Source organism: Carettochelys insculpta, chromosome 13 (assembly GCF_033958435.1).
Source record: "Carettochelys insculpta isolate YL-2023 chromosome 13, ASM3395843v1, whole genome shotgun sequence".
NCBI lineage: Eukaryota > Metazoa > Chordata > Testudines > Carettochelyidae > Carettochelys > Carettochelys insculpta.
The window spans coordinates 3,025,078-3,051,999 of record NC_134149.1 but is presented as its reverse complement, the minus strand read 5'-3'; the positions used below and the strand labels follow the sequence as shown (position 1 = coordinate 3,051,999).

At 41.9% G+C, this 26,922-nt stretch overlaps 1 protein-coding gene across 8 annotated transcripts in view; it reads left to right on the top strand.

The window, feature by feature from the left end:
- The window catches only part of KLHL13 (kelch like family member 13), a 155,201-nt gene that overhangs the window by 93,147 nt on the left and 35,132 nt on the right, over window positions 1-26,922 (top strand). The window contains exons 3-4 of one of the 8 annotated variants that reach the window (XM_075007525.1): window positions 2,484-2,528; window positions 3,079-3,191. The exons of 5 other annotated variants lie outside the window; for them this stretch is intronic. In XM_075007525.1, the coding sequence (XP_074863626.1) occupies window positions 3,094-3,191 (98 nt within the window). In that variant the 5' untranslated portion in view covers window positions 2,484-2,528; window positions 3,079-3,093. Of the gene's footprint in view, window positions 1-2,448; window positions 2,529-3,078; window positions 3,192-26,922 lie in introns of those variants that run through there. 2 more of the 8 variants (XM_075007526.1, XM_075007534.1) reach the window with 2 other exon arrangements.

Below are 26,922 nucleotides of genomic sequence, written 5' to 3'. Positions count from 1 at the left end.
GGGTGTGGCATGGTGTTCCCAGCCAGCGTCTCTCCCCCCACCCCCATGCCCTCTCCTGGCCAGCAGCCCCCAGGGGTCCCTGTGCCCCGGGCCCCCCTCCCCATGCTTGGGATGTGTCCTGGGCCCAGCTTATCTCTATGAGCACCGCTCTGATGGTGGCCTTGCCCTCCCCAAACTGGTGACCCACTGAGCAGTAGGAGTCTGGGGTGGTCAGTTTCCATATTGCGATTGCGACCCACTTCTCGAGGGGGAGTGCGGGCCACATGGCAGTGTCCTGGTGCCTCAGTGCAGGTGCCAGCCAGCGTCATCACCCGTGGAAGGTGTCGTCCTGGCTCATGCGGAAGTTCTGCGGCAAAGTGGCATCATCCCATTGCCCCAGCACCAGTCGTTCCCACCAGTCTGTACTGCTGGGGTGGCTCCACCAGTGCCAGGGGGTGGGATGCAGGCTGGAGGGGTCCATGTCCTTGGGTCAGGGGGTGTTGCTCCATCTCCCAAGGAGGTGGGTACGGCCGCGGAGACTGTGCAGGCAAGTTGAGCAACGGTGACTACGATGTCAGCATCCAGTGCCAGGAGCAGGAGGGTGTTGACAGTGGTGTTGCTGCGCTGGGGTCTGCATCACTGCTGGCAGCTTGGCAGGTCGTGGCTCGTGCGGGGTGAGGGAGTTGCGGGGAAACAGGACCCTTTAAAGTGTGGCTAGCTGCGGGCCCTGGAAGGGCTTGACCGCCATGTGACCCTGTCCCTGACCTTGTGACCTCAGACACATGTGGACGCTCCCTTTCAAAAAGACTGGACAGATTGTCGAAAGGGGGGTCGGACTTGTGAGCTGCCTTTGCATGTGGTCGTACGCTTTCCAGCGCTGGGATGTCGATTCCTGGCCTTCGGCTTTGCCTTTTTGAGGCCGGATTCCTGTGTGGGCACAGCCTGTATATATACAGCTACACACTGGGGATGGAAAATCCTGGTTAACTGGGTACACGGTAGGTATAGCCAGTTGAAGGGCAGGGCTGCAGCTGCCCCCACCACCGCAGCTGCCACAGACTGGGACTGCTCTGGCCGGGGAGAGGGGTTGTTGCAGCCCCTACCAGTTAACTGTAACCAGTAAGCCACGTCCAGGTTTACCAGTTTAACATTAACATCCCTACAACATACACATAGCTTCAAAAAAAAAATACAGAAACCACAAACGACCTGTTGTGCTTGTGCCTTACTTGACAGACTTGCATCAGCTAAAATGAATCCTTGTAGTTTACAGGGAGCTCCCTGGGCTCCTCACCCCCCTGCTGCTGGGTTGGCTGGATTCTGGCTTCACCCCACGGTGCTGTGGGGAGCTCCAACCTGCACTGCCCCTGCGGTGCTGCTGGCGGCTGCCAGTCCCAGCTTGACCTCTTCCCCAGGTTTAAGTTCTCTTTATTTATTTATTTCATTTGGTTACCTGAGAGTGATGGTTTCAGGAGATGCAACCTGTACTGCTTCCAGGTGCTGGTGGGGGTGGGGTGGAGGGGTGTTGGCACCTTTTCTTTTTTTAAAGAAATTTACAGGAGCCTGGTAGGCATAGTTGTGATAAATGTAAACATTAGCATTGTTCCTGTCTTTTCCAATTACATTTGAAGACGCTGTTTCTCTGCTAGGGCAGAATAAAGCCATGCTGGTAACCTGAGTAACTGGCTTGACATAATAGCATGATGCCACATGTAGAAGAGACTGTTCTGAAGTCTCTACAGCCAGTATTCTAAATGTACTGGCTTAGACTACCCTGCCAACACACTAATACTGATTGAAATAAGGTGCAACACTGTGGTACCTTGAACAGTGATTTCAGTTAAATAAGATTGTTTTTGTATTTGTGCATTTTCTAGCTACATAAGCTCCTTAATTTTCAAACAGTGTCTAATGTCTGTTTTAGCAGCTCACCTTTGAAGCTTCTCTGTAAGTCACAGCCCCTGGAGGGCACCAAACAGACCACAGAACTGCAGAGTGGTCCCTGATGGACACCTGCATGACCGGCTGCTTTGTCAGTATTTCAGGCAATTTGTGAGCAGTTTGGGGGGTGGGGGAGGGTGGACTGAATTAGACTGTTGATAGAATCCCTACAAAGGCTGCTATTAACAGCATGCTATTCTGTGCTTCTCTGCTGCAGAAGACAGAGTGGTACTCGTGTTCCCACAGCATGTTGTAAAATGCATGAGATTTTGCTCATCCTCCTTGGAAATAAGAATAGGAAAATGAGAGCAACTTTTACGAGAAGCTATTAGAAGAGCATGCAGATATCTGCAGTAATTTATATTTATTCTTACATTTTGCCTCCCTAATTATGGATTAGAAGGACTGGTATTTTTGCAATGGGCTTTTTCTATATGGCATTTTTGTATTGTCTGGCCAGAGCTTGCACAAGAGGAAAACAGGCTGCTGAATTTAGCCACTGATCTCTATTAGCCGTAGCCTAAGGCTATGCTGAGGTTCCTATCCCATTTGTATTGTTGCAGCTCAAAAGAAGACTGTTCAGAGGATGACAAGTGTATTCTGAGTAGGTATGTTGTTTCGTTTTCATATGAAACCCTTTTTTTTTCCTGCTACCATTGGTCAGAAATCAGGTTAATAGGAACAGAATGAAGCACAGAGCAAGCAGCAAGCACCGTACTGCAGTGTCCCTGTTAAGGTAGAACAACAGCATTACAGTAGCTTTCAAAAAAATCTTAGCTGGTTTAATTAAACAAAGCTGCATTGTGCTGGTTTGCACAGTGCAGTCATTCTTTCCCTTTCTTTCTCTTTTCTTTTTCTTTCTCTTTTCTTTTTCTTTTCTTTTTTTTTTTTTAAACGTATACTGCAGTCACTGCTTTCCTAATGAGGTGGTACTATTGTTGGGTTAGAATGATAGAATCATCATGCTGCTTCAGGGGACAGCAGGATTTAAAAGGAGATGCCTCACAGCCCTATTTTACAGAATGGAAGCATTGGTTTAAGGGCATTGGCAGAATCGCTTGCTTGTTCTTAGCAGCAGCCACTGCTGTGTCAGTAGTGTGTGGAATGGAAGTCCTAGTTGGTAGTCTGTTATGGAAACGCTGTTTACTGTTATTGTAGTACCGTGGTGACAACATGCCATTGAAATGGAAAACGAGCTCTCCTGCTATCTGGAAATTCCCAGTTCCTGTGCTTAAAACATCCAGGTCATCGCCACTTTCTCCAGCATACATGTAAGTGAGAGAAATGAGGATAACTAAGGTGGGATTTCTTTCATGAGACTACCCTGTGGCAAAAATACCCTCTTGTATATTTAATGACATTGGCACTCAAAATTTTACCTTTATTTTTTCTTTGTCTCTCTATATATACAGTCTCCAATGTTACCCTCTTATTGTTTCCATGATAGGTGGTGTTGAGTCATTCCTTTGTTGAAATGCAGACAAATTGTGCAGATTTAATCCTATTTACAAATATTTTTACATTTTTATTTGAAAAGTTGATGCTATCATTGATTGCTAATGCAGATCAAAGATCAGTGAGTCTAAGCATCTTGGCAGGCTTTTGTTTGTGGCATTTATTCTAAGAATAAATAACTCCCTGATTGTTGTCTAGACGTTGAATATAGAATTACCTGCTACATAGTTGTGCACTTTTGTGTGTATTTTAGTTTGGGATGGTATATTGTCATTTAGTTTTGCTTTTATCCTCTACAGTCATACTATAAAAATTTAACAGCTCCTTTTAAAAAAAATACTTAAAAGCATGAATTAAAACATTCATTGTGTTTAATACTTGCATGTAAATACGTATGTATTTGTTCATGCAGTTTGTCCACTCACAGTGTGATCTAGATAAATTGTGCATGTGTATTATTAATAAATACATAAACTGTGCATGTTTGTATTTATCTTGGCAAATCTTAGTGAAGCTTGTATGTCAGATTCTGGTTACTGCTGTAAGTTTTTGGTATTAGTGTAGACAGGTGGCTTGTTTTCCTTTTAGCGGTATGAAATAAACCTACATCTTGCTTGTCCACACAGTTCTTAAGTGCTAATGTGACTTATTTAAGAATCTGGAAGATTATTAAAAATAAACAATTTAAATACATTTGATATAGCATACAGCATACGGCATGGAGAGAAATTAATGGGCTTACAAGTTACTTTTAGCAGTGTTCTTTAGTATAATAGCTGCATTATTAATGCCTTGTGATTTATACTTGTGTAAAATAAGAGATGTCATTACTCAGCGTAGTTGGACCTAGTTTCTGCTTCCTCTGTTACGAGGACACAATGCCATACGTAGTTGCTTTCAGGTTCCATAAGTATTTTTCTCTTGTGGGGTTAATAATAATTTGTCAGGAGGCTTAAAGCAAAATAAGGCACCTCATGTGCATACTCCACTTTGTTTTTTGTTGTGGGGGAAAAAAAAACCCTAATGCTTAAGAAGCGAATATTCTCAGATGTGACCTACTAATATATTTGCCCTTTATTTAAATTTAGTTTTCACAAATGCAACACAAATCATGTTCTTAGCTAAACAAGTTGTAAGCTGCCAGAAAACATGAAGGCATTTCTACTAAATGAGAGATGCGAATGTGTGGTAAAATACATAAGACAAGGTCAAATATAAAAACAGTAGTATGTCAGAAGAGTTTGAGGCCTTCAGATTTATCTGGGGAAATGATTGACTTCGTACTATTTGATACATTTTTGTGGATGTTTAAAATCACAAGATTTAATAAAGTTAAGATTTTTTTTTTAAAAAAGTCCCATTCCTTTCTTGTCTGTCTACAAGCCATGCTGAGATGTAATTTATTTTATGCACCATCTCTAAATTGTTACCTTTTGTTGTCTGCATGCTTTAGCATCTTTGATTTGGCTGTGTTATTGGTTTATATTGATGTATTTGATGTACATGGAACAGTTCAGTGATCACATTAACTCTCTTATGTTAGGTACATCTGCAGCATGTAAAATATATGAACAGCTGTTTTAATTTAAAAAAATAGTGCTACTGCAGGCACTGATTAGTTTCTAAGCAGACATATTTCGTCATTGATATATACAATCCTGGTATTAGCTGGATTATTAAATACTGAAATTATGCATATCTTATGCATACATATTGAATGGGAAGAATTACAAAATGGATCCAGTTTGATTAGGCAAGTAGCCTTCTGAGCTAGTTTTAAGAGCAAAATAGATAAGACACTCAGTATTTCCATTCGAAAGATTGATATATTAAGTGTGCAAATATCTCTATTGGTATTTGTACTCATACATGCTTTTTTCTTTCACATGAAGTACTTGTGTGCATGTGTTTAAGAAAACCAGCAATCCCACAAAACTAAAACTAAACTAAGAGATGACTTTTTATTGTATTGCTACAATTGTTTAATACTTCAGAGAGTTTGGAATATTTGCATCATCATCTAGTATTAGAAAACCAATGACAGGGATTAAGGTTAATTCGTACCTCCTAAATAGTGAAATAATACTAGTTTTTATTAGCTCCATAAATATGACTGTACTAGTAAAGTGGTTTTTTTTTGTTAATTTCTTTACGTGATGAGGTGCAATTCCTCATATTTCAGTTGTTCTAGAACAGTTAGCCTGGACTTAGAGTACTGCCTCCTACGTACTGTTCTAACCACTAGATAGGTATCCTGACTCCTACTTTTGTTTCTGAATAATGACCAAATTTTTTTTTTTATTTTTGATCGGTCTACTGAGTAGTGTTATGGGCAAAACACTGCCTCAGTTTCCACATACGTGAATTGGGTTTATTACCCATATTCATTGTGTAGCTCAGTACTGAGTCTAACATATAGGCATTCTAAGCTTCTGTGATGAAAGTTGTGGTGTTAGGTGTTAGGTTATCATCGTTAAATACTTATTGCTTCTTAGAACAGCCCTGTAAGAGATGCATCTGAGTGTTTACAGAAGATTTTCTTATGTAAAGTTTGCTATTACAGTAAACTCTTTCATATCTGACATTCTATTATTTGGAACTCTCAAATAACTGGCATTTTATTGCTAAGTACATTTTAGTTACATTTTCCATAAGTACAATATAGTGAAATTAAACGCAAATAACTACAGCAAATACATAAGTTTACAGTGTACAGTACTACTGCTGATGGTAAATAAAGTACTCTGCATACATTTTTCTTTGTTTCCTAGTATCTAATCTTGTTTTTTCTTTAGTGTTATGCATTGCTAGGTATATCTCTCTATTATCCAAAATATTTGAATATCTGGCAACCTCACAGACCTGGGACTGCCGAATATGAAAGGGTTTGCTGTAGCTGAAAGGGCACAGAAGAATTGTGTAGAGATCAATTTAAAAGAGAGCCCTCTGCTGGTAAAGCTCTGTATATAGCTGGTGTGCGAACACGCTATTGTTCCCCCTAAGTCGATCGCATAGTACACAGTAGAACTCTGGCCTTTTCAGGCAAACTGGTGTTTTAACTGGCCCGCAGAAGGCTTCAGAGGCGAGATTCCCCTTGCTTGATAGTGGGAAGGAAAGAGAGCACCAGTTTCAGAAAGCCTGCCAGTTGAGTAGTGGTAACTGTGACCTTAAAGGAAGTTTCTTGCCCTAGAAAAGCAAAATGAGTGCAATGATTTGCATAAACGCTCATACTAAATCTGCAAAAGGTAACAATTTAAAATTGTAGAGTGCAGGGCAAAACTCATTTAGGTGAATAGATGAGTGAAACCTACAAGCATTTTTTTGAATTATTCCAAAATAGTTTCTGCTTTTTAAGTGTTCTGATGAGACCCTGTCCTGGTTATGCTTGGGTGAGGTGAGAACGGGGATGTTGGCCTATGAGAAATATTTGCAATTATCATTCAGCTTTTCTGCACAAATACAACAATTATAAGTGTACTGGGAGAGAGTTTGTTGCCAAAAATGACCTTTCACTAACATCCCTCTAATCTTGCTGTCTTAGGACCAAAGCTGATATAGATTCCTCTTCTAAAATCTGAGGGTTAGAGCTATTGAAATAAGTAAGTAATCTCATTGGTAATTGTACATTCATATTTCAATTGTTATACACTGACTGCAGTGGGAAGTAGTCCATTAGTTAATGTTTGTATGGTAATGTGTGCAGTTTACCAGTACGAGTACAGTAGATGCCTGACTTATGCGGGGATTGTGTTCTCGCAATTCTTGTCAGGCAAGTTGCATTCTTGTAAGGCAGCTCTGGGGAGCCAGGAAACAGACCAGGGCAGCAGCCCTGGTCACTTTCCTGGCTCCAGCAAGTGGAGGGGAATTGGGAACTAGGCAGCAGCATGGCTCCCAGTTCCCCTCCACTTGCACAGCCGAAAAACTGACCAGGGCAGCAGCCTCTGCTCAAATCTCACTGGAGCCAGGAAAGCCCTGGTCAGTTTTCCTGCTCCTGTCCGTGGTGACAGCTGAGGGCCTGACTCTTGGCTGTTGCCACTGACAGGAGCAGGGAGAGTCAGGCTGCCACCCTTGACGAGTGGTTTCTGCTGCCACTGACAGGAGCTGGGAAAATGACAACACCCTGCCACTCAGTCGTGTTAACCCGAGGTACGCACAACTGTCTTGGGGGTCTGCTGTACCCTAGAATAAAGACAGGCAAAGTGAGACCATTATATGTCTTGCAAAAAAGTGTATTTATTGTAGATACGCACCGAGAAGCACAATAAAAATATTTATATAAAAATGGGTAAAAGACATCTATTTCAGTATGGAAGCACTATCCTGGAGGAGGAGTAGGAGCAATTCATTGCTAGTTTGATCTGACAGCCCCCAAAGTAGTGTCTTATAAGAGGAGATGTACTGTATCAGAGTTGCTAGCTGGTCTTGTTCACTGAATTTTTTGGGGTGTTGCATCACTGACAAGAAATGGCGAAAAATTCTCTCAGATCTTCAAAGTGTGACTTTTATTCTGCTCTCCCGACATGTGTAGATCTCCAATTGACATTTCTGGATCTCTGCACGTGCACAATATGAGAGCAAAGTCCAACAGTGGCTATCGGGAAGAATGTGTGTTTTGCACCAAATAAATATTTTGAACACATTTTTCTTGAACACCTATATCTTGATTTCTCACTGAAAGACTTGCAACTTGTGTATGTGAAAATAAACACTGTTGAGTAATTGTCTTCTGTGTGCCTTGTGTGACGCTGCCAGACCTGGGTTGCGGGTCACAGGGGTAGAACCTGCCAACATAGGGTCTAAAGCCCTGTACTCTACCATATGAGCTAAAGGCCAGGTGGCTCTCAACTGAGGCTGTAGAGCAGAGACTTCACTCACCCCAGATGAGGTCTCAGTGCCTCTGGGTACTACATGCATCCCTGGGCTGAGGAAGCATGTCCCAAGCTTCTGAGAGCTTCCAGCAGTTCTTCTCAGCCACTGCACCAGTTGTAACACCAACAGGCCAGGGTTGCTGGCCCCAGGGATAGAACCTGCAAGCATAGGGTCTAAAGCCCTGCGCTTTACTATGTGAGCTAATCTGTCAGCATTACACTTGTTTAAAAGTTTTTCAAAAAGGCTAAGGCAGTATGCTTAATTTTTTAAAAATTTGTGGTTGTATAATTATTTGGTTTTTTGCTTTAAAGAATTAATTTTAAATTTGATATTGGTAGCTAAGTTGCAAATGTTAGGAGAAATAAGCTACTTTGAGAGATTCTTCAAATACTTAGCTATCAAATGTTGTGCAAAACAGTAGTTATTGTGAGTCAGCCTTTTTGTTTGCTGGAGTCAAGAAATTGCTGTATAGTAATGAATATCATTACCATGTAGAAAGGTAGAAGTAGCTCTAATCCCCAAGAGCAATTCAGAGTTAGTTTTCAGCTGGTGATGCAGAACATGTTCTTGTGTTTTCTCCTAAGTCTCCATTTGTGCTGTAGAGGACGCTGGGGTTAACTCATAACCCTAACTCATACTATATCTTCAAAAGTTACAAGTGGAAATAGCCCTTGTCCTTCTTGACATTTTGCACGGGCATGACATTTCCTTGAACTCAATACAGACTAACATTCTGCTCTGTAGAGTGACTATTGTAAAGCAGTCCAAAGATTTCTATTAAGGAACTAAAATTTGCTAGTCCTTGTTACAGAGTTGTATACGAGATAGTATAGTTACCTTTTAAACGCAGAGTGCTATTTAAGCACAGAATGATATTAGCACAGAGGGAGGTATTCTGGGAACTGCAGTTTCCTTTAGTGGGCTATCCACTAGCTGACTTTAACCCTGGAGAACTGCCAAGCCCTGAATGCTTCCTTTACCCTTCCTCCCTCTCTTCCCATGTCCTGCAGTGCTTCCTAGGAAGTGGTACTCCCTCCTAGATTGGAGAAGAGAGAGGCCACCTGATTATTAAACTGGTTACTTTGATTTGTTTTTGTTTTTTGGGTTCAGTTTTGGGTTGGGGTTCAATATTTCTGGTTGCTTGTCTATGCTTTACAGCCCTAAGCAATGTACTTAAGTTGACTTAATTTTATATTGCAGGTCAGGCGGAGAGGTTTTCCATTTGGGTTTGGTTCCAGTTTATTCAGCCTCTTTTCAGGTTCAGTTTGACTTTTTGGATTAAGTATTTGTAAGGGTTTGTGAGGGCTGTGGGCTACAAGTCGCATCTGAGGCAAACCTTGGATTGTTTGGTTGTATTCTCAGGCTCCTTCACTGGTTTAGTACCATTTTAAAATAGAGGGAAATGTGAGGAGCAAATGGGGAAGGGAAGAAAATCCTTTCTTCTCATCCTTGGAGATCCCACCCAGACAGGTTGGCAGTATTGTTTGTGAAGGAGTACATCACACACTTCAGTGGGCATTGCTTTTTCAGCCAGTAGTGCTGGGTTCATGCTTTTGTATTGGTTTTGGTAATGACATAAAGAGGTCAGATGCCGAAGAACCAGGGATATTCATGCAGTGTCATACAGGAATTACTTTGCTCCTCTGTCTTCAAAAAAAAAAAAAAAAAAAAAGGGAAATCCAGATTCTCTGGTGTCCTTTCTCCATTTCAGCCCATATTCACATTGTGCATGACTTCTTGACTACAGAATTCTTTTGCCGGGGTGTCACTGGGAGACTCAGCTTTGTCCCCAGTTTGTTAAAGAAACTGTCAGTCTCTCAGTTCTGAGCAGCTAGACTTTTTTGAAATGGGTAAGTCCCTGAAAGTTGTTCACTTGCTTCTCAGGTAATCTGCTATAGGCCTGACCCTGCTAGCAGCCAGGCACCAAACTGGAATAATTGCTGTCTGAGCATCTCATTATTCTTGAACTATCCCTGATGAGTGGGTAGCCGTGATTATCTCCAGTGATGACTCCACAGCTTCCCAAGGCAGCTTGTGTCATCGCTTAGCAGTTTCTATTTTGAGTTTAAATATGGCCAAAATGTTAGTAAAATGAGGATAACAAATTTAAAAGAACTACAATAATGTTTTCCCCAGTGATTCCTCTGTTTTTTAGGGCCAGGTAAATCACTCTTCTCCATAGGTCTGGCTGTCCCCTCTCCTGCATGCCAGTGGCATTCTTTGTGTGTGTACATTCTCTACAGCTCTCTTCTTGCTTTCCACCAGTCCCCGCTCTGAGCATGATGCTGGCAGTTGCTTTCCTACCACTCTGTGTGTGGGCACCAAAGGGTTGTCTATTCAGCTCTTATGTAGAGATGATGGTGGTTGCAAGATGGCTAGGGCAGAGAGGAGGAATGATCTCAAGTTCAGTCAGTGTTCTTTGTGCCTGAGAGCCAGTCAAGGGAGCAGAGCACTGACCAGTCATCCTGATCAGCATCAAGTGCTATAGTTGTTTTAAGATCTGGCACAGTGTTTCCTTACTGGGAAAATAAGCGCCCCTTTTTCAGTGAGAAAGGGCAGCAAATGCCCAATTAAGCAATTTTTAAGTCTCTTCAGAATAAAGTAATTTTAAGTAGGTCCATATAAAATTAGTTTCAAAACAGTTACCGTAAAATATCACCATGGTACCTTAAACCCTTCTTTTGTCTTGTTTGGCTGAAATAATTGATACAGTTCTTTACAGAAACAGCTTTATCTTAAATTAAAAAAAAAATTGTTCACTATACTGAAAAGAGCTATTTTTCTTGAGATTTTCTTATGTTGTATGTGGCAGTTTTTTAACCTTTTACTTTCTTGTGGAAGTGCCAAGAAGAGTGGGATAATTACCTGGGATATTTCACAAAGCTTTTGACTATTACTGTAGTTCAGTTCAGCATTATCACTGGTAACACGATTGGCTTATTCAGTGTAGCATCCACTAAACAGTAAATGCTTTCATATCTGGCAGTCCTGGGACCGGGAGGTTGCTGGAAATTCAAATATTTTGGATAATAGAGAGGTATAACTAGCCATGCATAACACTAACAAAAACAAGATTAGATATTAAGAAACAAACAAATGTATGCAGAGTACTTCATTTACCAACAACAGTATTATTGTGTACTGTAAATTTATACTGTATTTCCTGTATTTATTTGTATTTACTTTCACTATACTGTACATATGGAAAACATAAGTAAAATTTGCTTAGGGTTCAAATGTTGTTTGTTTGAGAGTTCTGGATAATAGATGTTGGATATGAAAGGTTACTGTATAAACTCGAGAACCCTCTCTGTGGTAGTAACCTTTAACTACTATTTCTTCTTTCTGTCACATTACTGGCCCTTTCTTCACTTCCTTTCTTTGTAGACCACTTTTCTTTAAAAAAAATTTTTTTTTGAATTTTTTAGGTTGTTAAATTTATAAAGATTACACAGCACTTATTTTTCCACAATCTTTTGAATGTTTTCTTAGCATATTTACAAACTCAATTTTTGGGTCTTCAATGCAAATGTTAGTACAGCTGGTTGTCTTACCTTTTCCTCTCATTAGTATAATCAGGATCAGAAAGGACAAGAGAAGCCATAAAAGTGAGAGTGCAGCATCGTGTAAAAAACAGTCACCATGCACATACACTTGGGGCATTGAAAAGTTCATTCCAGGTTTGTCAATTATTACCCAATTAAAGGATTCCCCAGTCTGTTTGCTGTCTCTACTATCTCTGTATTTGTATTAACCAGACAAAAACTCTGTGAATTAATGGTGTTTTCTGGAAGTGATTGTTGCGATTGAAACAATTCTCTAGCTCTTCTTACCTCTCAAAACTAAGTGCTTGCTCGTATAGATCGCATTGTGCATGTGTATGCAGCCATGTGCATAACTGTCAGAGACTTTTGCCTTCGCAGCACCTAGGACCCAGCTGCAGTTCCTGCTGGAGTGCTGTGCTTTTGCTGCAGTGTTTCAGTCACCACCAGACCTGCACCTTCTCAGCTCCTTCCTATCGCCCATGATGGTCCGTTGGAGCACCTGTGTCCCTAGCTTTGCTAGTGCTCAGCATTTTGCCTAGTCCGTTTTTAGTCTTGTGCTTCTCTCTAAATAGTTTTACCTGTTGTTAGTGAGTAGTTAGGTATCCGTTAAGTGCATAGTGGTTGTGCCCTGGTGGGGCATGCCCCTACCTCTAGGTTTCAAGCCCTGCTCATCATGCAGCAGGCCTGTGCCTGTTAGTGATCTGCCTCAGAGTTGTTTGCAGTGGCTCAGGAAAACGCACATAAAGGATCTGTGTTGTATCTGCCAGAACTTTTGCCCATGGACTTGGAGGGAATGCAACGTCTGCCTCACGGCCCCTCTGATGCAGGCTGCCCTCTGCCCAGTTGCAGAGCTGGTGTGGCCCAAACTAGCTCCCTGTTCCTCAGCCTGTAGTGCACTTCTGTGAATGGGCTCCTCCTGGCACTTATTCCTGTCATGAGTGGTGAAGAAGAACCCAGACAAGATGGCACCCCAGCCAAGAGCTGCATCACCACATTCAGGGTCTCCACCTTGGCCCAGGTCTCTGTCACTCCTGTGAGTCGCCAGTGCTTCACTCTTGATCCCCTTCATCATGCTGCAGTTGGTTCTGGCATTGTTGCTCTACCCCAGTATTGGTCCTTGTCTTGCCACCATTTATTATTGCAGAGACCTCAAGGACACGCCTGACGGTGATGCTGCTCCCTTTAGTCCTTTCCCTGTCATCATCAGACTCAAGCCTGCACAGCAGTGTTTCTTGAAAGCTGCACGCTTGTCTAGCCATTCAGGAGAGATTGACGCCCCCTCAGCTGATTAGCAGAGCGCCCACAGTTAGCTCTGTGTTTCTCCTGGTGATTCACTTTCACTCCTGCCTTGGTACACATCAGAGCATTTATTCTGCCCATGGACAGGGAAAAAAATCCACACACGGACGGAAGAGATGGAAGGGAACATTGCTGCACAGCCTCACCTGAATCGCTAGGGGAAGACAATTTCTTGGGCTCGGAGGTGTAATTCAGTCTCTCACCCAGACAATGTGAGTGGGCTCCGGAGCGCACATCAGCTCCAACCTGGCAGTAAAGCCAATGGTCATCCCCATGGGTATACTGGTTCCTGTCATGCCTGTGCCCTGCTCCTACCAGCCCTCTGTCACCACATCAGACAGACCATAGGCAGTGCCCCAATACCTATGTCACTGGGCTTGGTGCAGAACATTCCAGGGACTGCCTCGGGTGAGGAGCCTGCACCTGCCCCAAGGCTTTCCTTCTCTAGTGGGTGCAGATGCTAGCCTCCAGTTATCCTCTTCCTCTCTGAAGAAGCAATGGCATGGTTGTCCAGAGCTAGCCCCATGGGTGGTTTCCATGAGCATCTGGCTTTGCTCTGCAGGGTGGCAGCTAATTTGGGCCTCGAGCTGGAGGAGCAGATGGACACCCCAGCCGGGGTCATGCTCCTGGTCACAAAAGGGTGCTGACTGTCGCCAGGGGTTACCTTGCAGAACATCAGTTTCATTGGGGACTTGTTGAGACTGCAGGTCGAGAATACGCCCGAGCCCCGCTTTTGCATTTGTGATTAGGAAGTAGCTGGAAGTAGAATCCTTTTCCTTTCATGTCCTGTGCAACCTGCTTCGTGGTCTTGAGATACAGGAGGCAGACTGTCTCCTGCACGAGAAGTTGCTTGTGATATGGATCCCTGAAGAGGGACTAGGAAGGAGGAGTGGCCAAAAACTGCAGCTGTGGCCGCATGCTACCATGTCCAGAACCCGAAAGTCCAACAGAACCCATGATGAGGCCTAGTGGAAAGGAAAAAGACAGTCAGTGGGGGATGGGTGGGAAGCATCTGGAGCACAAGCGTTTCCTGCACTCTGTGGTGGCAGGGCATTGCTTCCCATTTCTGGCACTGCCTTCTGTATTTTCTTCAGCCCCCGGTGTGGTTACAAAATATGTGGCACCTGTGGCTGCCTCTTACATGAGGCGTTGAGGGTAACCAGATCTTTCTGTATCTTGCTGAGTGGCTCATCAAGGACAGGTTTCTGAGGAAGGTCCAGAGGAGCCTGGGCTTCACCTGCAGTGACCTGGGTCTCGTAATAATCACAGAAAAATCCATGTAATCACCGGTTCAGCCTGTGGAGTTTGTTGGCATGATTCTCAACTCCAGGTGGGCCAGAGCATTCCTGCTAGAGGTGCTGTTTCAGGCCATGTTGTAGCTAATCATCACATACAGCACCAACCACTCAGCATAGCCCACCTATGCCTGCAACTGATGGGTCACATGGCTGCATGCACCTGTGTGGTCAGCCACTCCCAATTTCACCTGAGGGCCCTACAAACATGGCTGGCCTCCATCTGCATTTCCAGCCAGCATCCTCTGGACTGCATCGTCGCAGAGCTGAGCCACACCTTATTGTCTCTTGATTGCTGGCAGTATTCCAGTTTGGCACTGCAGGGAATCCCTTTCACGAACCATTGCCCTCGCTCACCTCCGTCTTTGATGCATTGGATCTGGGCAATCTCAGCTTCAAGGGCTGTTGGTTACCCCACAACCTAGCCCTTCATATCAGTGTCGGGGAGCCCAGAGTGCTTCTCCTGGTGTGCCAGGCTTTTCTGTCGTGCCTGGAGGGGGAGGGCAAGGTGGTGCAGGTCCTGACAGATAACACTACCACAATGTACAATATCAACAGGTAGGGCAGTATCTTTTGGCCCTCTTGTGGGAAGTGCTCAGCCTTTGGGACTTTGTGTGTGTGTGTGTGTGTGAGAGAGAGAGAGAGAGAGAGAGACATCATTCATTTTGGTGTTCACCCACCAGCTTAGTAGCAAGAACATGCTGGTGAATTGCCTCAGCAGGACCTTCTCATGTCACCAGGAGTGGTTGTCCCCGCTGGAGGTAATCATCCTATATTTCTGGAGGTGGGAGACTCCTGGAATGGATTTGTTTTATGTCCAGGCAGAACAGCAAGTGTCACATGTATTGTTTTCTGCTAGACGGGGATGTGAGCTTCCTGTTCTTGTATTTGGAAGCTGTCATGTCTGTCTTTCTCCAACTGCTGCTGATTCACAGGGCCCTACTCAAGGTCAAAGGAGACAAAGCTCTAGTCATCTCCACAGCCCTGGCATGGCTGTGTTGGCATTTGGTTCACCATACTCCTGAGCCTTTTGTATCTGCCTCTTTGACCAGACCTTTTGCGTGCAGCAAATTCCCATGATTCTGCAACAAACCCAGTGGGGCACTGCACCTTGCAACTGTATTTCTGTGTGGCTGAGTGGGGAGATGTGGCAGTGTTCTGCTGATGGCCAGCAGGTTTTGCTGGCCAACAGCAAGGCTTCCACTAGAACTACCTACAGAGCAAAATGGAAGCAGCTTACATGTTGGGCTGGGGATCATCCTGTCCAGGTGAAAGAGGCTTCCCTGCAGGACATCCTGGACTATTTGCACAAGTAAAGCTCCTAGGCCTGTTGCTGTCCTCAGTCAGGGTGTACCTGGTGGCCATTTTGGCTCCCCATCATTTGTTTCAGGGCAAGTCTGTCTTCACCCATTCCATGCTGGCATGGTTTCTGAAGGGTCTTGAGTGCCTTTACCCTCATGTTTTGAGACCCAGTCCCACCTTGGGACCAAAACCTTGTGCTCTTCAGGCTCACGGGGCCCCCTTTGGAGCCCTTGGCCTCCTGCTCCCTTCTGCTTTATCCTGGAAGGTTTCCTTTTTGGTTGCTATGACTTCGGCCCATAGCCTGTCTTAGATTGGGGTAGTCACATCAGAGCTCCCATATATGATCTTCTGTCAGGGCTGCATAAGGACTTTCTGCCCAAGGTCATCTCCCAGTTCCATATGAGTCAGGGCATATATCTTCTGGTTGTTTTCCCAAAGCCTCCTGTGACATATGAGGAATGGAGGTTGCACACCCTGGGTGTTAAGCAGGCTCTGGCCTTAGACGGAGAGGATAAAGCCGTTCTGTAAGTCTACGCAGCTGTTTGTGGCACAGACAGGATGAAGGGTTGTCCAGTGTCCACTTTGAGGATATTTTCCTGGATCATGGCTTGCATCTGCTACTCCTATGATCTGGCAAAGGTGACCTCCCCCTTCCCCCCGATTTGTGATGCCCCACTCCACTAGGATGCAGGCATCTTCAGCAACCTTCCTCACTCAGGTACCGATCCAAGAAATCTGCTGTGCTGTGAGCTGGTCACTTGTCTGCGCATTTGCCTCACGTTTATGTGCTGATCCTGTGAACTTTGAGCCCACCTGTTGGGATTCTGCTTGTGAATCAGCTACAGTGGAGTTGGCATGGGCAAGCTCTTGACGAAGAAAAAATGGTTACTTGCCTTTTTGTAACTGTTCTATTTTTTTAAATGTGTTGCTCATGAGCATTCCATGACCTGCCCTCCTCCTCTTCTGTTGGAGTTGTTGGCAAACAGAAACCAAGAGGGGTGCAGGGCCTGAGTCACCTGATAAACTGCAGGATGAATGTAGCACTCTAAGGGGCATCATAGCCAGTCCTTTAGGTACAGTTAAGGTAAAAGTCTTGGGCAGCCATACCTGTGGGCCTGTGCACATCTATAATTGCACAGGCAGGAGCAATGCATGTCAAAGGACAACAGTTACAGAAAGGTGAATAATTGGTCTGATGGTCCCAAAACGCCAAGGCGTAGCAAATTAAGACAATCACAGCATTTATGCACCTTGGCGTTTTGGGACTATCACACTTTCTACAAGCAATTTTTACTTTACAACAAAACCTGGGATCTTCTAAAAGTAGTTAGGCACCCAAATCATATTCACAGGTCTATGGGACTTCTGCCCTGCGTTCATAGCTCAGAAGATTCCAGACCAAGAAGTTAAGCCATAGAGTTTCTCTGTTCAAGACTTTGAGATAATTAGTAGCTATTCAGAGTGCTGCTGGGCACTTGGACCAGCCTAAGAGAACCATGTTGAGAGGCTAGAATGATGAAGGGAGGCAGAAATTTAGCTTCAGTAATTTGATGAATAAAGGGTCCAGTTATTCCACCATGTAGCTTCTGGTGATGGCATGTGTGTGTGGTTGTGAGGGTTAGTAAGTCTTCACAATCTAATAAGGGGAGTTAATGTTTCCTTTTAATTGTTGAGCCGGAACTGTGTGTGTGACACTGACACATGAATAGCTTGTGCTATTCAGCTTCTCAGAAAAGCCTCCCAAGTAGAAATGCAAGCTTTAGCTATTATTTAAGTATCAGAGGTCACTTAACAGATCTCTGCTAGTGTGATGCTTTCCTGCATTTTAAATCTGGGTATTTCACAGCAGAGGAGGCACAGAGAATAGTATCCTATTATATTGTGAGTCAGCACCTGTATGTTCTAAAAAGATGAAAATTTCTAAAAAGATGAAATTGCTCATTTGCCAAATATTGTAGTTGATCTGTTAAAAATGAGTCAGTACTCTTCCATATCATAAAATTAGTTTCTCCTCTCCCCACCTCAGATGAAACCATACAGCAATGGGCCTCTTAGGTTAATGAATGGGACACAGATTGTCATAACTAACATAAGTTTTAGGGCATAAGCTTTTGGGAGGTACAGTTAATTTCCTCAGATACTGAAGAGAAAACAGAGATACAGGGATGGGAGTGCGATATCATTCAGGTTCTCCGAACTTCTTGTTTCTGTTGGACATGAGCTGCATCCACTCTGATTTTATTAGCACTGATGTCACATGCCCATCTCTGTATCCTTGGTGGTTTTTAATTTGACACCTGATGAAGTGGGTTTGTATCTCAAAAAAGCTTATGCCTTAATAGCCTAATAAACTTGTTAGTCTTAAAGTGCCACCAGACTGCTTGCTTTTGCTGAAACAGATTCACACGGCTACTGTTCTGAGACCTGTAACCAAGGTGGTTTCCCAAGATAATGTAGTTCTGCTAACTGCGCTTGCGAGCCTACCATTTGGGGGCTGTGCCAATTGAACAGTAGCAGTGCTTTACTTGGATGTACAGGAGGTGCGTGGTTTTTACAGTCCGTGTTGTTGTTTGCAGTTAGCGCACACACCTCACTTCATGTGTCTCTTTAAGTGTTTGTCACTTTATTAATACCAGTAGGGAAGATAACATGGATGTAAACAAGTGGCATCTTGCAACCCTGCATGTGGACAATGATGAAGAAATGTCCTACGGGCCACGTGTAGCACCTGATAGGCTGCCACTGCACTCATATATTTGTACCAGAAAAAAATTTATTTATTGTACTAATTGATAAGAAGTATCTATTATAGTTGGCATTGGCAAATCACAATGCTACTACTATAAATTGTAGTTTAAATGGTACATATGTGTTTAAAAACTATTGAGTAATAGTAGCTAAAAGACAAACTTTTTGCTATTTTGGAGAAGGACAAGAAGAATAAATTACTAATATATAAGTATGATTTGGTAACTTCTTCCCCAGTTAAATTGCTTCCTTAAATTGCACAGGTGAAAAAGATGCAGAAGTGTGTGTGTGTGTGTTGTTTGTTTTATGTGAAGAGCCATACATTATGTAACTAGGATCATCGGTATGGCATACTATAACATTATTAAATTCCCTAACATCAAAATGGTAAGCCTCAGAAGGGTATCCATGTTAGTTTGTATCTGTGAGAATAACATAGTCCTGTAGCACTTTATAGCCTAATGGATTTATTAGGGCATAAGCTTTCTCCAGAGTCACCCTGACTGATCACCTTTCTTTGAATAGTAGCTTCTTTCTTCTACAGCAGTTTTCTTACGTGTATATACCTGCCTTAGTTTTTCAACTCCATTCATTTGGTGAATAGTAACAGAGAGGAAGCCGTGCTAGTCTATACACTATCAAAACAAAAAGCAGTTACGTAGCACTTTAAAGACAAGCAAAATAGTTTATTAGGTGAGCTTTCATGGGACAGACCCACTTCTTCAGACCATAGCCAGACCAGAACAGACTCAATATTTAAGGCACAGAGAACCAAAAACAGTAAGCAAGGAGGACAAATCAGAAAAAGATAATCAAGGTGAGCAAATCAGAGAGTGGAGGGGTGGGGGGGAAGGTCAAGAATTAGATTGAGCCAAGTAAGCAGAGGAGCCCCTATAGTGACTCAGAAAGTTCCCATCACGATTTAAACCATGTGTTAATGTGCCGAATTTGAATATAAGAGGGAAGCAGCTGATTTGCTCACCTTGATTATCTTTTTCTGATTTGTCCTCCTTGCTTACTGTTTTTGGTTCTCTGTGCCTTAAATATTGAGCCTGTCTTGGTCTGGCTATGGTCTGAAGAAGTCTTTAAAGTGCTACTTGACGGCTTTTTGTTTTCGTCTGGTGAAGTGGGTTTTACCCATGAAAGCTTATGTCCTCATAAATCTGCTGGTCTCTGAGATGCTGGGACTCCTCATTTTTATCAGAGTGCTAAAATATTCACTTTACAGAGTGCTATCACTGTTCATCTTATTCAACTCTTACTTGACCATCTAGTTTATTAGAAAAACAACGAGAAGTCCTGTGACACCTTATAGACTAACCAGTATTTTTGAGCATAAGCTTTCATGGGCAAAGTTAATCTATAAGGTGCCACAGGAGTTCTCATTGGTTTTAGCAGATACAGACTAACACGGCTATCCCTCTGATACTAATTTATAGAGGATTCTTAAATCACTAGTCAGAAAGTTAGAACATCTATTCTTAATAGAAAATATTAAGGTAGTTAATATTTAAAAATCGCTTTTGGTTGGGTAAGGATGAACATTACTGTATTTTCTAATAATACATGAAAGCTTCATTATATTTAAATCAGCCTTTTCATTACGTTAATATTTTCATTAGCTAAATATGTGCTTGGTTACACACATATATACCAGAGTTTTTTTGGTTAGATCATAAAATAGTAATGACTTGTCATGAGATAGGATAATCTTAATTTGAAATTGAAATTTAGCTCCTTTCTGGTTGATAAATATCATGGCGCATGCCAAGAGTAATTTCTGAAGGTGCCACTTACCAGTTACTGGAACACTTACAATCATGGTTCATTGGGGAATTTTTTGACAATGAAAATAAGGTTATAATCCTTAAGAAACAAGCTGCTGAGCTACACAAAGTTATCAATATACTATCTGGACCTTTTTGCTTTGGTAAATTTTTAATTTAGTATGTTTAGAATCATATTTTTAAAAATAACCCATGAAAATATGTAAAGTACTTTGGTATAAAGAAAATAGTGCTGCAGAAAAGTTAGGAGAATTCAATATTGTGTGTGAAGATCATGAATTATAAATGTTTCAAACAAATTTGATTTATTTACCTAAATTTGAGTCATACAGTTATTCATTCCCATAGTAGTTTTGTTGGTCTTTAAAGTGCTACATGACTGCTTTTTTGTTTTGATAGTTTTGTTGGTATGGGAGTAGAATAATTTGATAGTGAGAACAATGTACCAGGAGATAGTTTTACTGTTGTTTTGACAGTAAGTGATAAGTAATCAACAAGAAATTATTCTCAGGAATTCCTACTCAGTTTTTAAATAGTCTACTGTCTGCTGCACGTGGTTACTCGGCAGGCTAAGATTTAAAGGGAAAGTTAAGTTTCATTTCCACATATTACACATCAAAGTCAAGGAGGTTAAGAAATTCCAGAATTAAATTTACTTGGGTAACCTTAATTTGGCTCTCAGGGGCACATGCATTATGGTACAGTATTTAATTGCATGATCAAATACAGTCTTTTCCCCCAGAACTCAGCCACAATTAGCACATGGAATGGATGATCCCTGGAAATAATGAATCGGGGTTGTGTAACAAATGACGCCATTGTGTCTCGTTTGTTTGCTAGTCATACAGACTCTAGTCTTGCTGCTTTCTGTTGTGGTGTGCAATGTCACCAGTGGCTGGGGGCGTGGGGTCTGCAATTCCAAGAAAGCCTTAGTCAAGCTTGGGAGCACCCACAGAGATGGTGCATGCTTATAAGAGCTGTGTGCAATGGACTGCTCCCACTAGACGAGATCTTGGGAACATGTATCTTTGTACTAGCATAGAGACTTGTTAGAATGTGAAAAAGATCTTCAGAAGCTTTATAATTTGAATAAATATGGGCATATTTGAACATTAGTGGCAAGACATGGCTCTAATGCATATCAGATATTGAACAATATGCTGTACTTTTGGGGCCTTGAGGAGGGGGCAGGAGAACATACTTAAGCTATGTCAACACAGTAAAGTTATTTCAAATTAACAGCTGTTGTTTCAAAATAACTTTGAGCATTTTACTACACACATGCTATTTTGAAATAAACTCAAAGTAGCACCGGAGGGGTAGCCGTGTTAGTCTGTATTCTAACAAAACAAAACAGCAGTTATGTAGCACTTGGAAGACTAGCAAAATTATTTATTCTGTGATGAGCTTTTGTGGGACAGACCCACTTCATCCGATCAATAGTGTTTTCAGTACAGACTGACATCTGTAGATACAGAGGTCCAAAGAGAAATTGCCATAAAAACTGACAAATCAAGTACATAGCACTGAAGGAGTGGGCTGGGGGTGGGGGATGTTAAATGTCTTGCCTGAGATAATTACGAGCACCAAAGGAAGGGACACAGTCCTCATAAATGCGTGATGTAGTTGTTGTGGTATTGATGTGTCAAAGTAGAGAGTTATTTTCAATTATCATTGCAGGAGGAATAATGCCTGTTTCGAAATAGGCAGTAAGACACAGAATAACAGCACTATTTTGAAATAAGCTATGATGGCATCCAGTGGCACTATTTCAAAATAGGTTTTATGTGTCCAGGCATACTATTTCAAAATAGCTGAGTGCTACTTTGAAATGCGTTCTTTTATTTAGCTGTGTTGTTTCAAAAATAAGCTATTTTGAAAGAGCTATACTGGAATGGATTATGTCGAAGTAACACTGCTGTGTAGATGTAGCCTTACGTAACTGTCCATGTACACTCCCAAATATACATACAGCTAGGTATAATGTACTAAAGAATATCTATCTTTTGTTATTTAGGGGCATAAGGTCTGGTGGTGACTTTAAGGAAACTGGAGACAAGCTAATTTGCATTTTCGTTATTAAATCTGACACACTGATCAGTCAGTATATAGGATTAACTAAACACATTATGCAGCAGGCAATGTGTAGCTGAGGGTTTTTTCAGACGAGATAGTTGGTTGTCATGGATGCCAGACAAAGAGTTATTTTAAGCCTGGTATATTCTGCTTTAGCAAAGGAAGGTGGTTCAAAACTTTCTAAAACAATTTAGTATTTGTTAGCATTTAGTGAGAATTTCATGAACAATTTGTTTTTGCTCTTAAAGAAAAAAAACAGTAAAGTAGCACTTTAAAGACTAACAAAATAATTTATTGGGTGAGCTTTTGTGGGACAGACCCACTTCTTCAGACCATAGCCATACCAGAACAGACTCTATATTTAAGGCATAGAGAACCAAAACCAGTAATTAATTCTCTATGCCTTAAATATTGAGTCTGTTCTGGTATGGCTATGTTCTGAAGAAGTGGGTTGGTCCCACGAAAGCTCACCTAATAAATTATTTTGTTAGTCTTTAAAGTGCTACTTTACTGCTTTTTTGTTTTGATAGTATATAGCCTAGCATGGCTTTCTCTCTGTTTTTGCTCGTGTACTCGATTTCTGTCACTAAGATTTTTTTCCTGTATTATTTAGTCCTATCAAGTTAAAAATTCTGTTGATGCAAATATGTTAGGTTGGGTATTTCATTTAGCTGGCTTAATGCAAAGTCATCCAATATTGTACAAAGTGGTAAAAAAAATTGCTTTTCAAAACAGTTTGGTTATCGTTAAGGAGAAAACGGGGAAAAACCTGGTTAGGTTGCTATACGTTAGTAAAGACCATATGCAAGTAAGAAAGAAGCATGTTGCAAGGATTGAGTTATCAGAACTAGGAAGAGTAAAAAGGCTATACGGTACGGATGATGAAGACTCAGGGAATGGTGATGGGATACAGAATATATCTGCAAACCCTTTTTAGGAAACAATATATACAAGGTTGTATTCAGTCTCTGAGTTAAAAGCAGAACCCTGAATGTTTGGAGAAGAGTTTCTGTTAAGAGTTCTTGAATAATAAAATTCATGGACAATAGCAAAGACATACTCAGTGCAAGTATTCCAGAACTGGTTATAATTAATTGTAAATAATGTAGGTGGCCGTCACGTATAGTACTTGAGTCATGTGCATGTTAGGAGAAAGCTTGCCCAGACCATTGGATGTTTTTATAATTCACTAAATAACTTCCTGCAACTTTCCCTGAAGCCAGGGTGCTTGCCTCTGTGAGGCAGGTTATTGAAATAGGTGGGCCACTGGTCTGATCTGGTATGAAAATTTGTGTGTTCATTTTATGTCCAACTCAGTATTCATTTGGTCATAAAGCTACTACAGAAAATTGTGGCCTATGCTTCCCTGTGCTTTCCCCGACTACAATATTGTTAGCGACCATATTTACATCACCTTGTGAATTCTCATCTTACACTATTGTAGTTTCTCAAAACAAAAAGCAGCCAAACAGCACTTTAAAGACTAGCAAAAGTCTTTAGCACTTTAAAGTGCTACTTGACTGCTTTTTTGTTTTGATCGTGTATAGACTAGCACGGCTCCCTCTCTGTTGCTATTGTAGTTTCTGAAGCTGTACCCTTATCAGGCTTTTTTTATTCTGATTTAAAATGTTTCTGCTTTATTTTATGACCTAGTGATCAGAATAGAAATATTAGAAAATGAATTAACTTTCTTTTTTGCACATATGTCGCATTGTGATGTATACTATGTTTACTATAAACCACCAGTCGGTATATTTAAAATTCATTATTAACTAATTAATTGTAGTGTTTGGCAAATCACATTGATAAATGTACATAATATGACTTTGGTAATAGTGCCTATTCTAAATAGATGTACTTGTTTTGTATTCATGAGGAATTACAATGATAGAATATAGAATTCTATATGTGTATATATATAGTATATGATTCTATAGTCTGTCTATGCATCTCTAAAATAAATGTTAGTCTACCTTTTTTTCAGTACTTACAGTATATTCCCCTTGGTGGGGGGGGAAAAAAACTAGTACAGCTGTCTGTTTTTAATAATAGCAGTTGATAAGTCTGTGAGATTTCACTCAATTTAATAAAATCACCAGAAATTATGTAAGTATTGTAAAGGCATCCGCTCGAATCTGATAATCTGTTGAACAGAGAGTTCTGCCGATGTTTGTATTTAATGTCTCTCTAAGGAAAAGCCAGCTGTTGTAATGGTGGTTTGATATTTACATGGCAAGGATTTGTAAAGTTGTTAATGTTTCATTTAAAAAAAAATCAGTTGATAGAATTAATCTATTTGTTCCCAGGAATAAACAATAAAGGATCACTTTATGAAAAAATGTTGTTTTAAAGGCCTAAAAGTGTAAGTGAAATTTCGGATAAATTTGAATTCTGTTTGCAGGCTGTGTTCTTAATTGCAATAATTTCAGGCCTTCTTGCTCTCTCATCTCTCTCTCTCTTTTCCTATTTTATAAACTGACAAGGTAACTGAAAATATACAGGGAATACTGCATTTTCACTTTGTCTTGCAGAGATTTGCTGTGATAGCATACATGTAATTGATACAATATTAGCATGAAAATCAGAACTTTGTTTTGAGAGGCTGTATGTTGTAGAGGCTGTGTAAAAAGATAGGACTCTGGTCTCCTGATTCCTATATACAAATACTACTACTGACTTCCTTTGTGCCCTTGGACAAGTTGCTTAAAATTCTTCTGATCGTAACTTTCATTGCCTGAAGAATGGAGAGAGAACTTACCCATTCTAAAGCATTTTGAGATCATAAAAGACACTGAAGCTATGTCTACACTACAGGGTTTTGCCAACAAAACATGGGGAGCATCCATATTGCTAAGGTGTTCTGTTGACAGTAAGTAAATTGACAGAACGCAGTACTTTTGTTGATAGTTTTATCCGGCTCCCCATGAGGCATAATGCCTCTGTAGACAGAGATCTGTCCACAGAAAGCTGGTCTGGACATTCCAGACTCTGTCGACACACAGGGCTTCCAAGACACAGGCAGCCCTGTCTCCTGTGCTTCTGGTTGGCCATTTTGTTGAGAGAGTGCCCAGACAGTCTGGCTACTCTCTGGCAACAGAGCAGATCGCTCTTGGGAGCCGCTTGATAAGTTGCCCCGATCTGTTGATGAACTTTTGTCAGAAGATGCCTTTTGACAAAGCTTCTGTTTCCAATCCCTGAAATCTAGACATAGCTTGTGCCCAGTATTTTTTCCCTTTTTTGTTTCATTGATGATGATGAAATTAAAGAGAAGTCAAGTTTAAGAAGTTAGTTGGTTTTAATGTGAAAATAGAAATGTTGAATGAGATACAACTTTAGTACAATCTTGACTTTTTGTGAAGCATAAAAATCAAAATGTTATGGTTGCTTCCATATCTTTTATCTTCAGACAAATCTTGATATCCATGAACTTATTCAGTTTACTGCTAGTAGGCCACTAAGGCTACATCTACATTACAAGATAAATTCAAATTTAAGGCAGTTAGCTTGATACTACAGGGTCACTGTCTTCATTGTAAATACCATTAGTTCAATTTAGGGAGCACTAATATCGATATCATAACATCGTCAAAACCAGCTGGGTGTAGAGTCAAGTTGCAATTTAAAAGTCCGAATGAGGGCCAGGGTGGAATCACCACGTCTTAAAATTGAATTCATTGGACTCCCGAGGTGTCCTGTTTGTATCCCACAGTGCTCCGCTCTGGACACTTGCATGCTTACTGCTGTCCAGGTGCACAAGAGTTAGGTAACAGGAAGCCTGCAAATTTGGATTTGGCCCTAGGAAGCCCATGACTGTGGGGTTATGCTTGTATGAAGGGCTGAGAAACCTTTTTCTTTCTTTCTTTCTTTGCAGTCAGCATTGAGCACATCTACCCATTCAAACTAGCCCCAACATGGAGTTCATGGTTCTGTCTCAACTCAGTGCTCAGCTTGAAAAGAAGTATTTTTTCTGTGCTGGCGCCAGCCTGTGCCCCGCCACACCATGTGGCAACTAGGCTGTTGCTGGGGAGCGGGGGGCTGTGCATGAAAGAGAGTCTGAGAAACTTCTGTTTACATTTGTGCAGGGCTCCCCCCACACAGGTGCCTTGCAGTTGGGGTCTTTCCCACACCCAACCATGTTGCCTGGCTACCCCCTGACCCAATAGAAGGACGTGTCTGCTGTTCATTGTGGACCATGCTGCCAGGCAGCACCATGTCCCAGCTTGCGTGCAGTGAAGGCTTCAAGGGCAGGAAAGATTTTTTCGTACTGGCTGTTCCTGGGGAAGTCACCTCTGGTGGCTAAGATTTTGGGGGGCTTTCTGCCACCTGGGGGGGGACTGCTTCAGCTGGCCCCCCACCCACACAACTAAATATTTTCAGGGGGAGTCTCCCCTGGCAACTAAGAATTGCTGGTCTTTGCTGCCTCCCGGGGACCATTTCAACCGGCTCTGCAGCCACAGACTTCACATACCCCCCCGCCCCCCACCAAAAAGTATTTTGAGAGGCTAGCAGCTGCCATGGAGACCATTTCAACTGGCTCTGCAGCCATAGTCCCCACCCCCCGGGCCAAAGAGATTTTCGGGGAGCATTTCAACTGGCCTATCATCCTCCAGTCCACGCAGCCCCTGC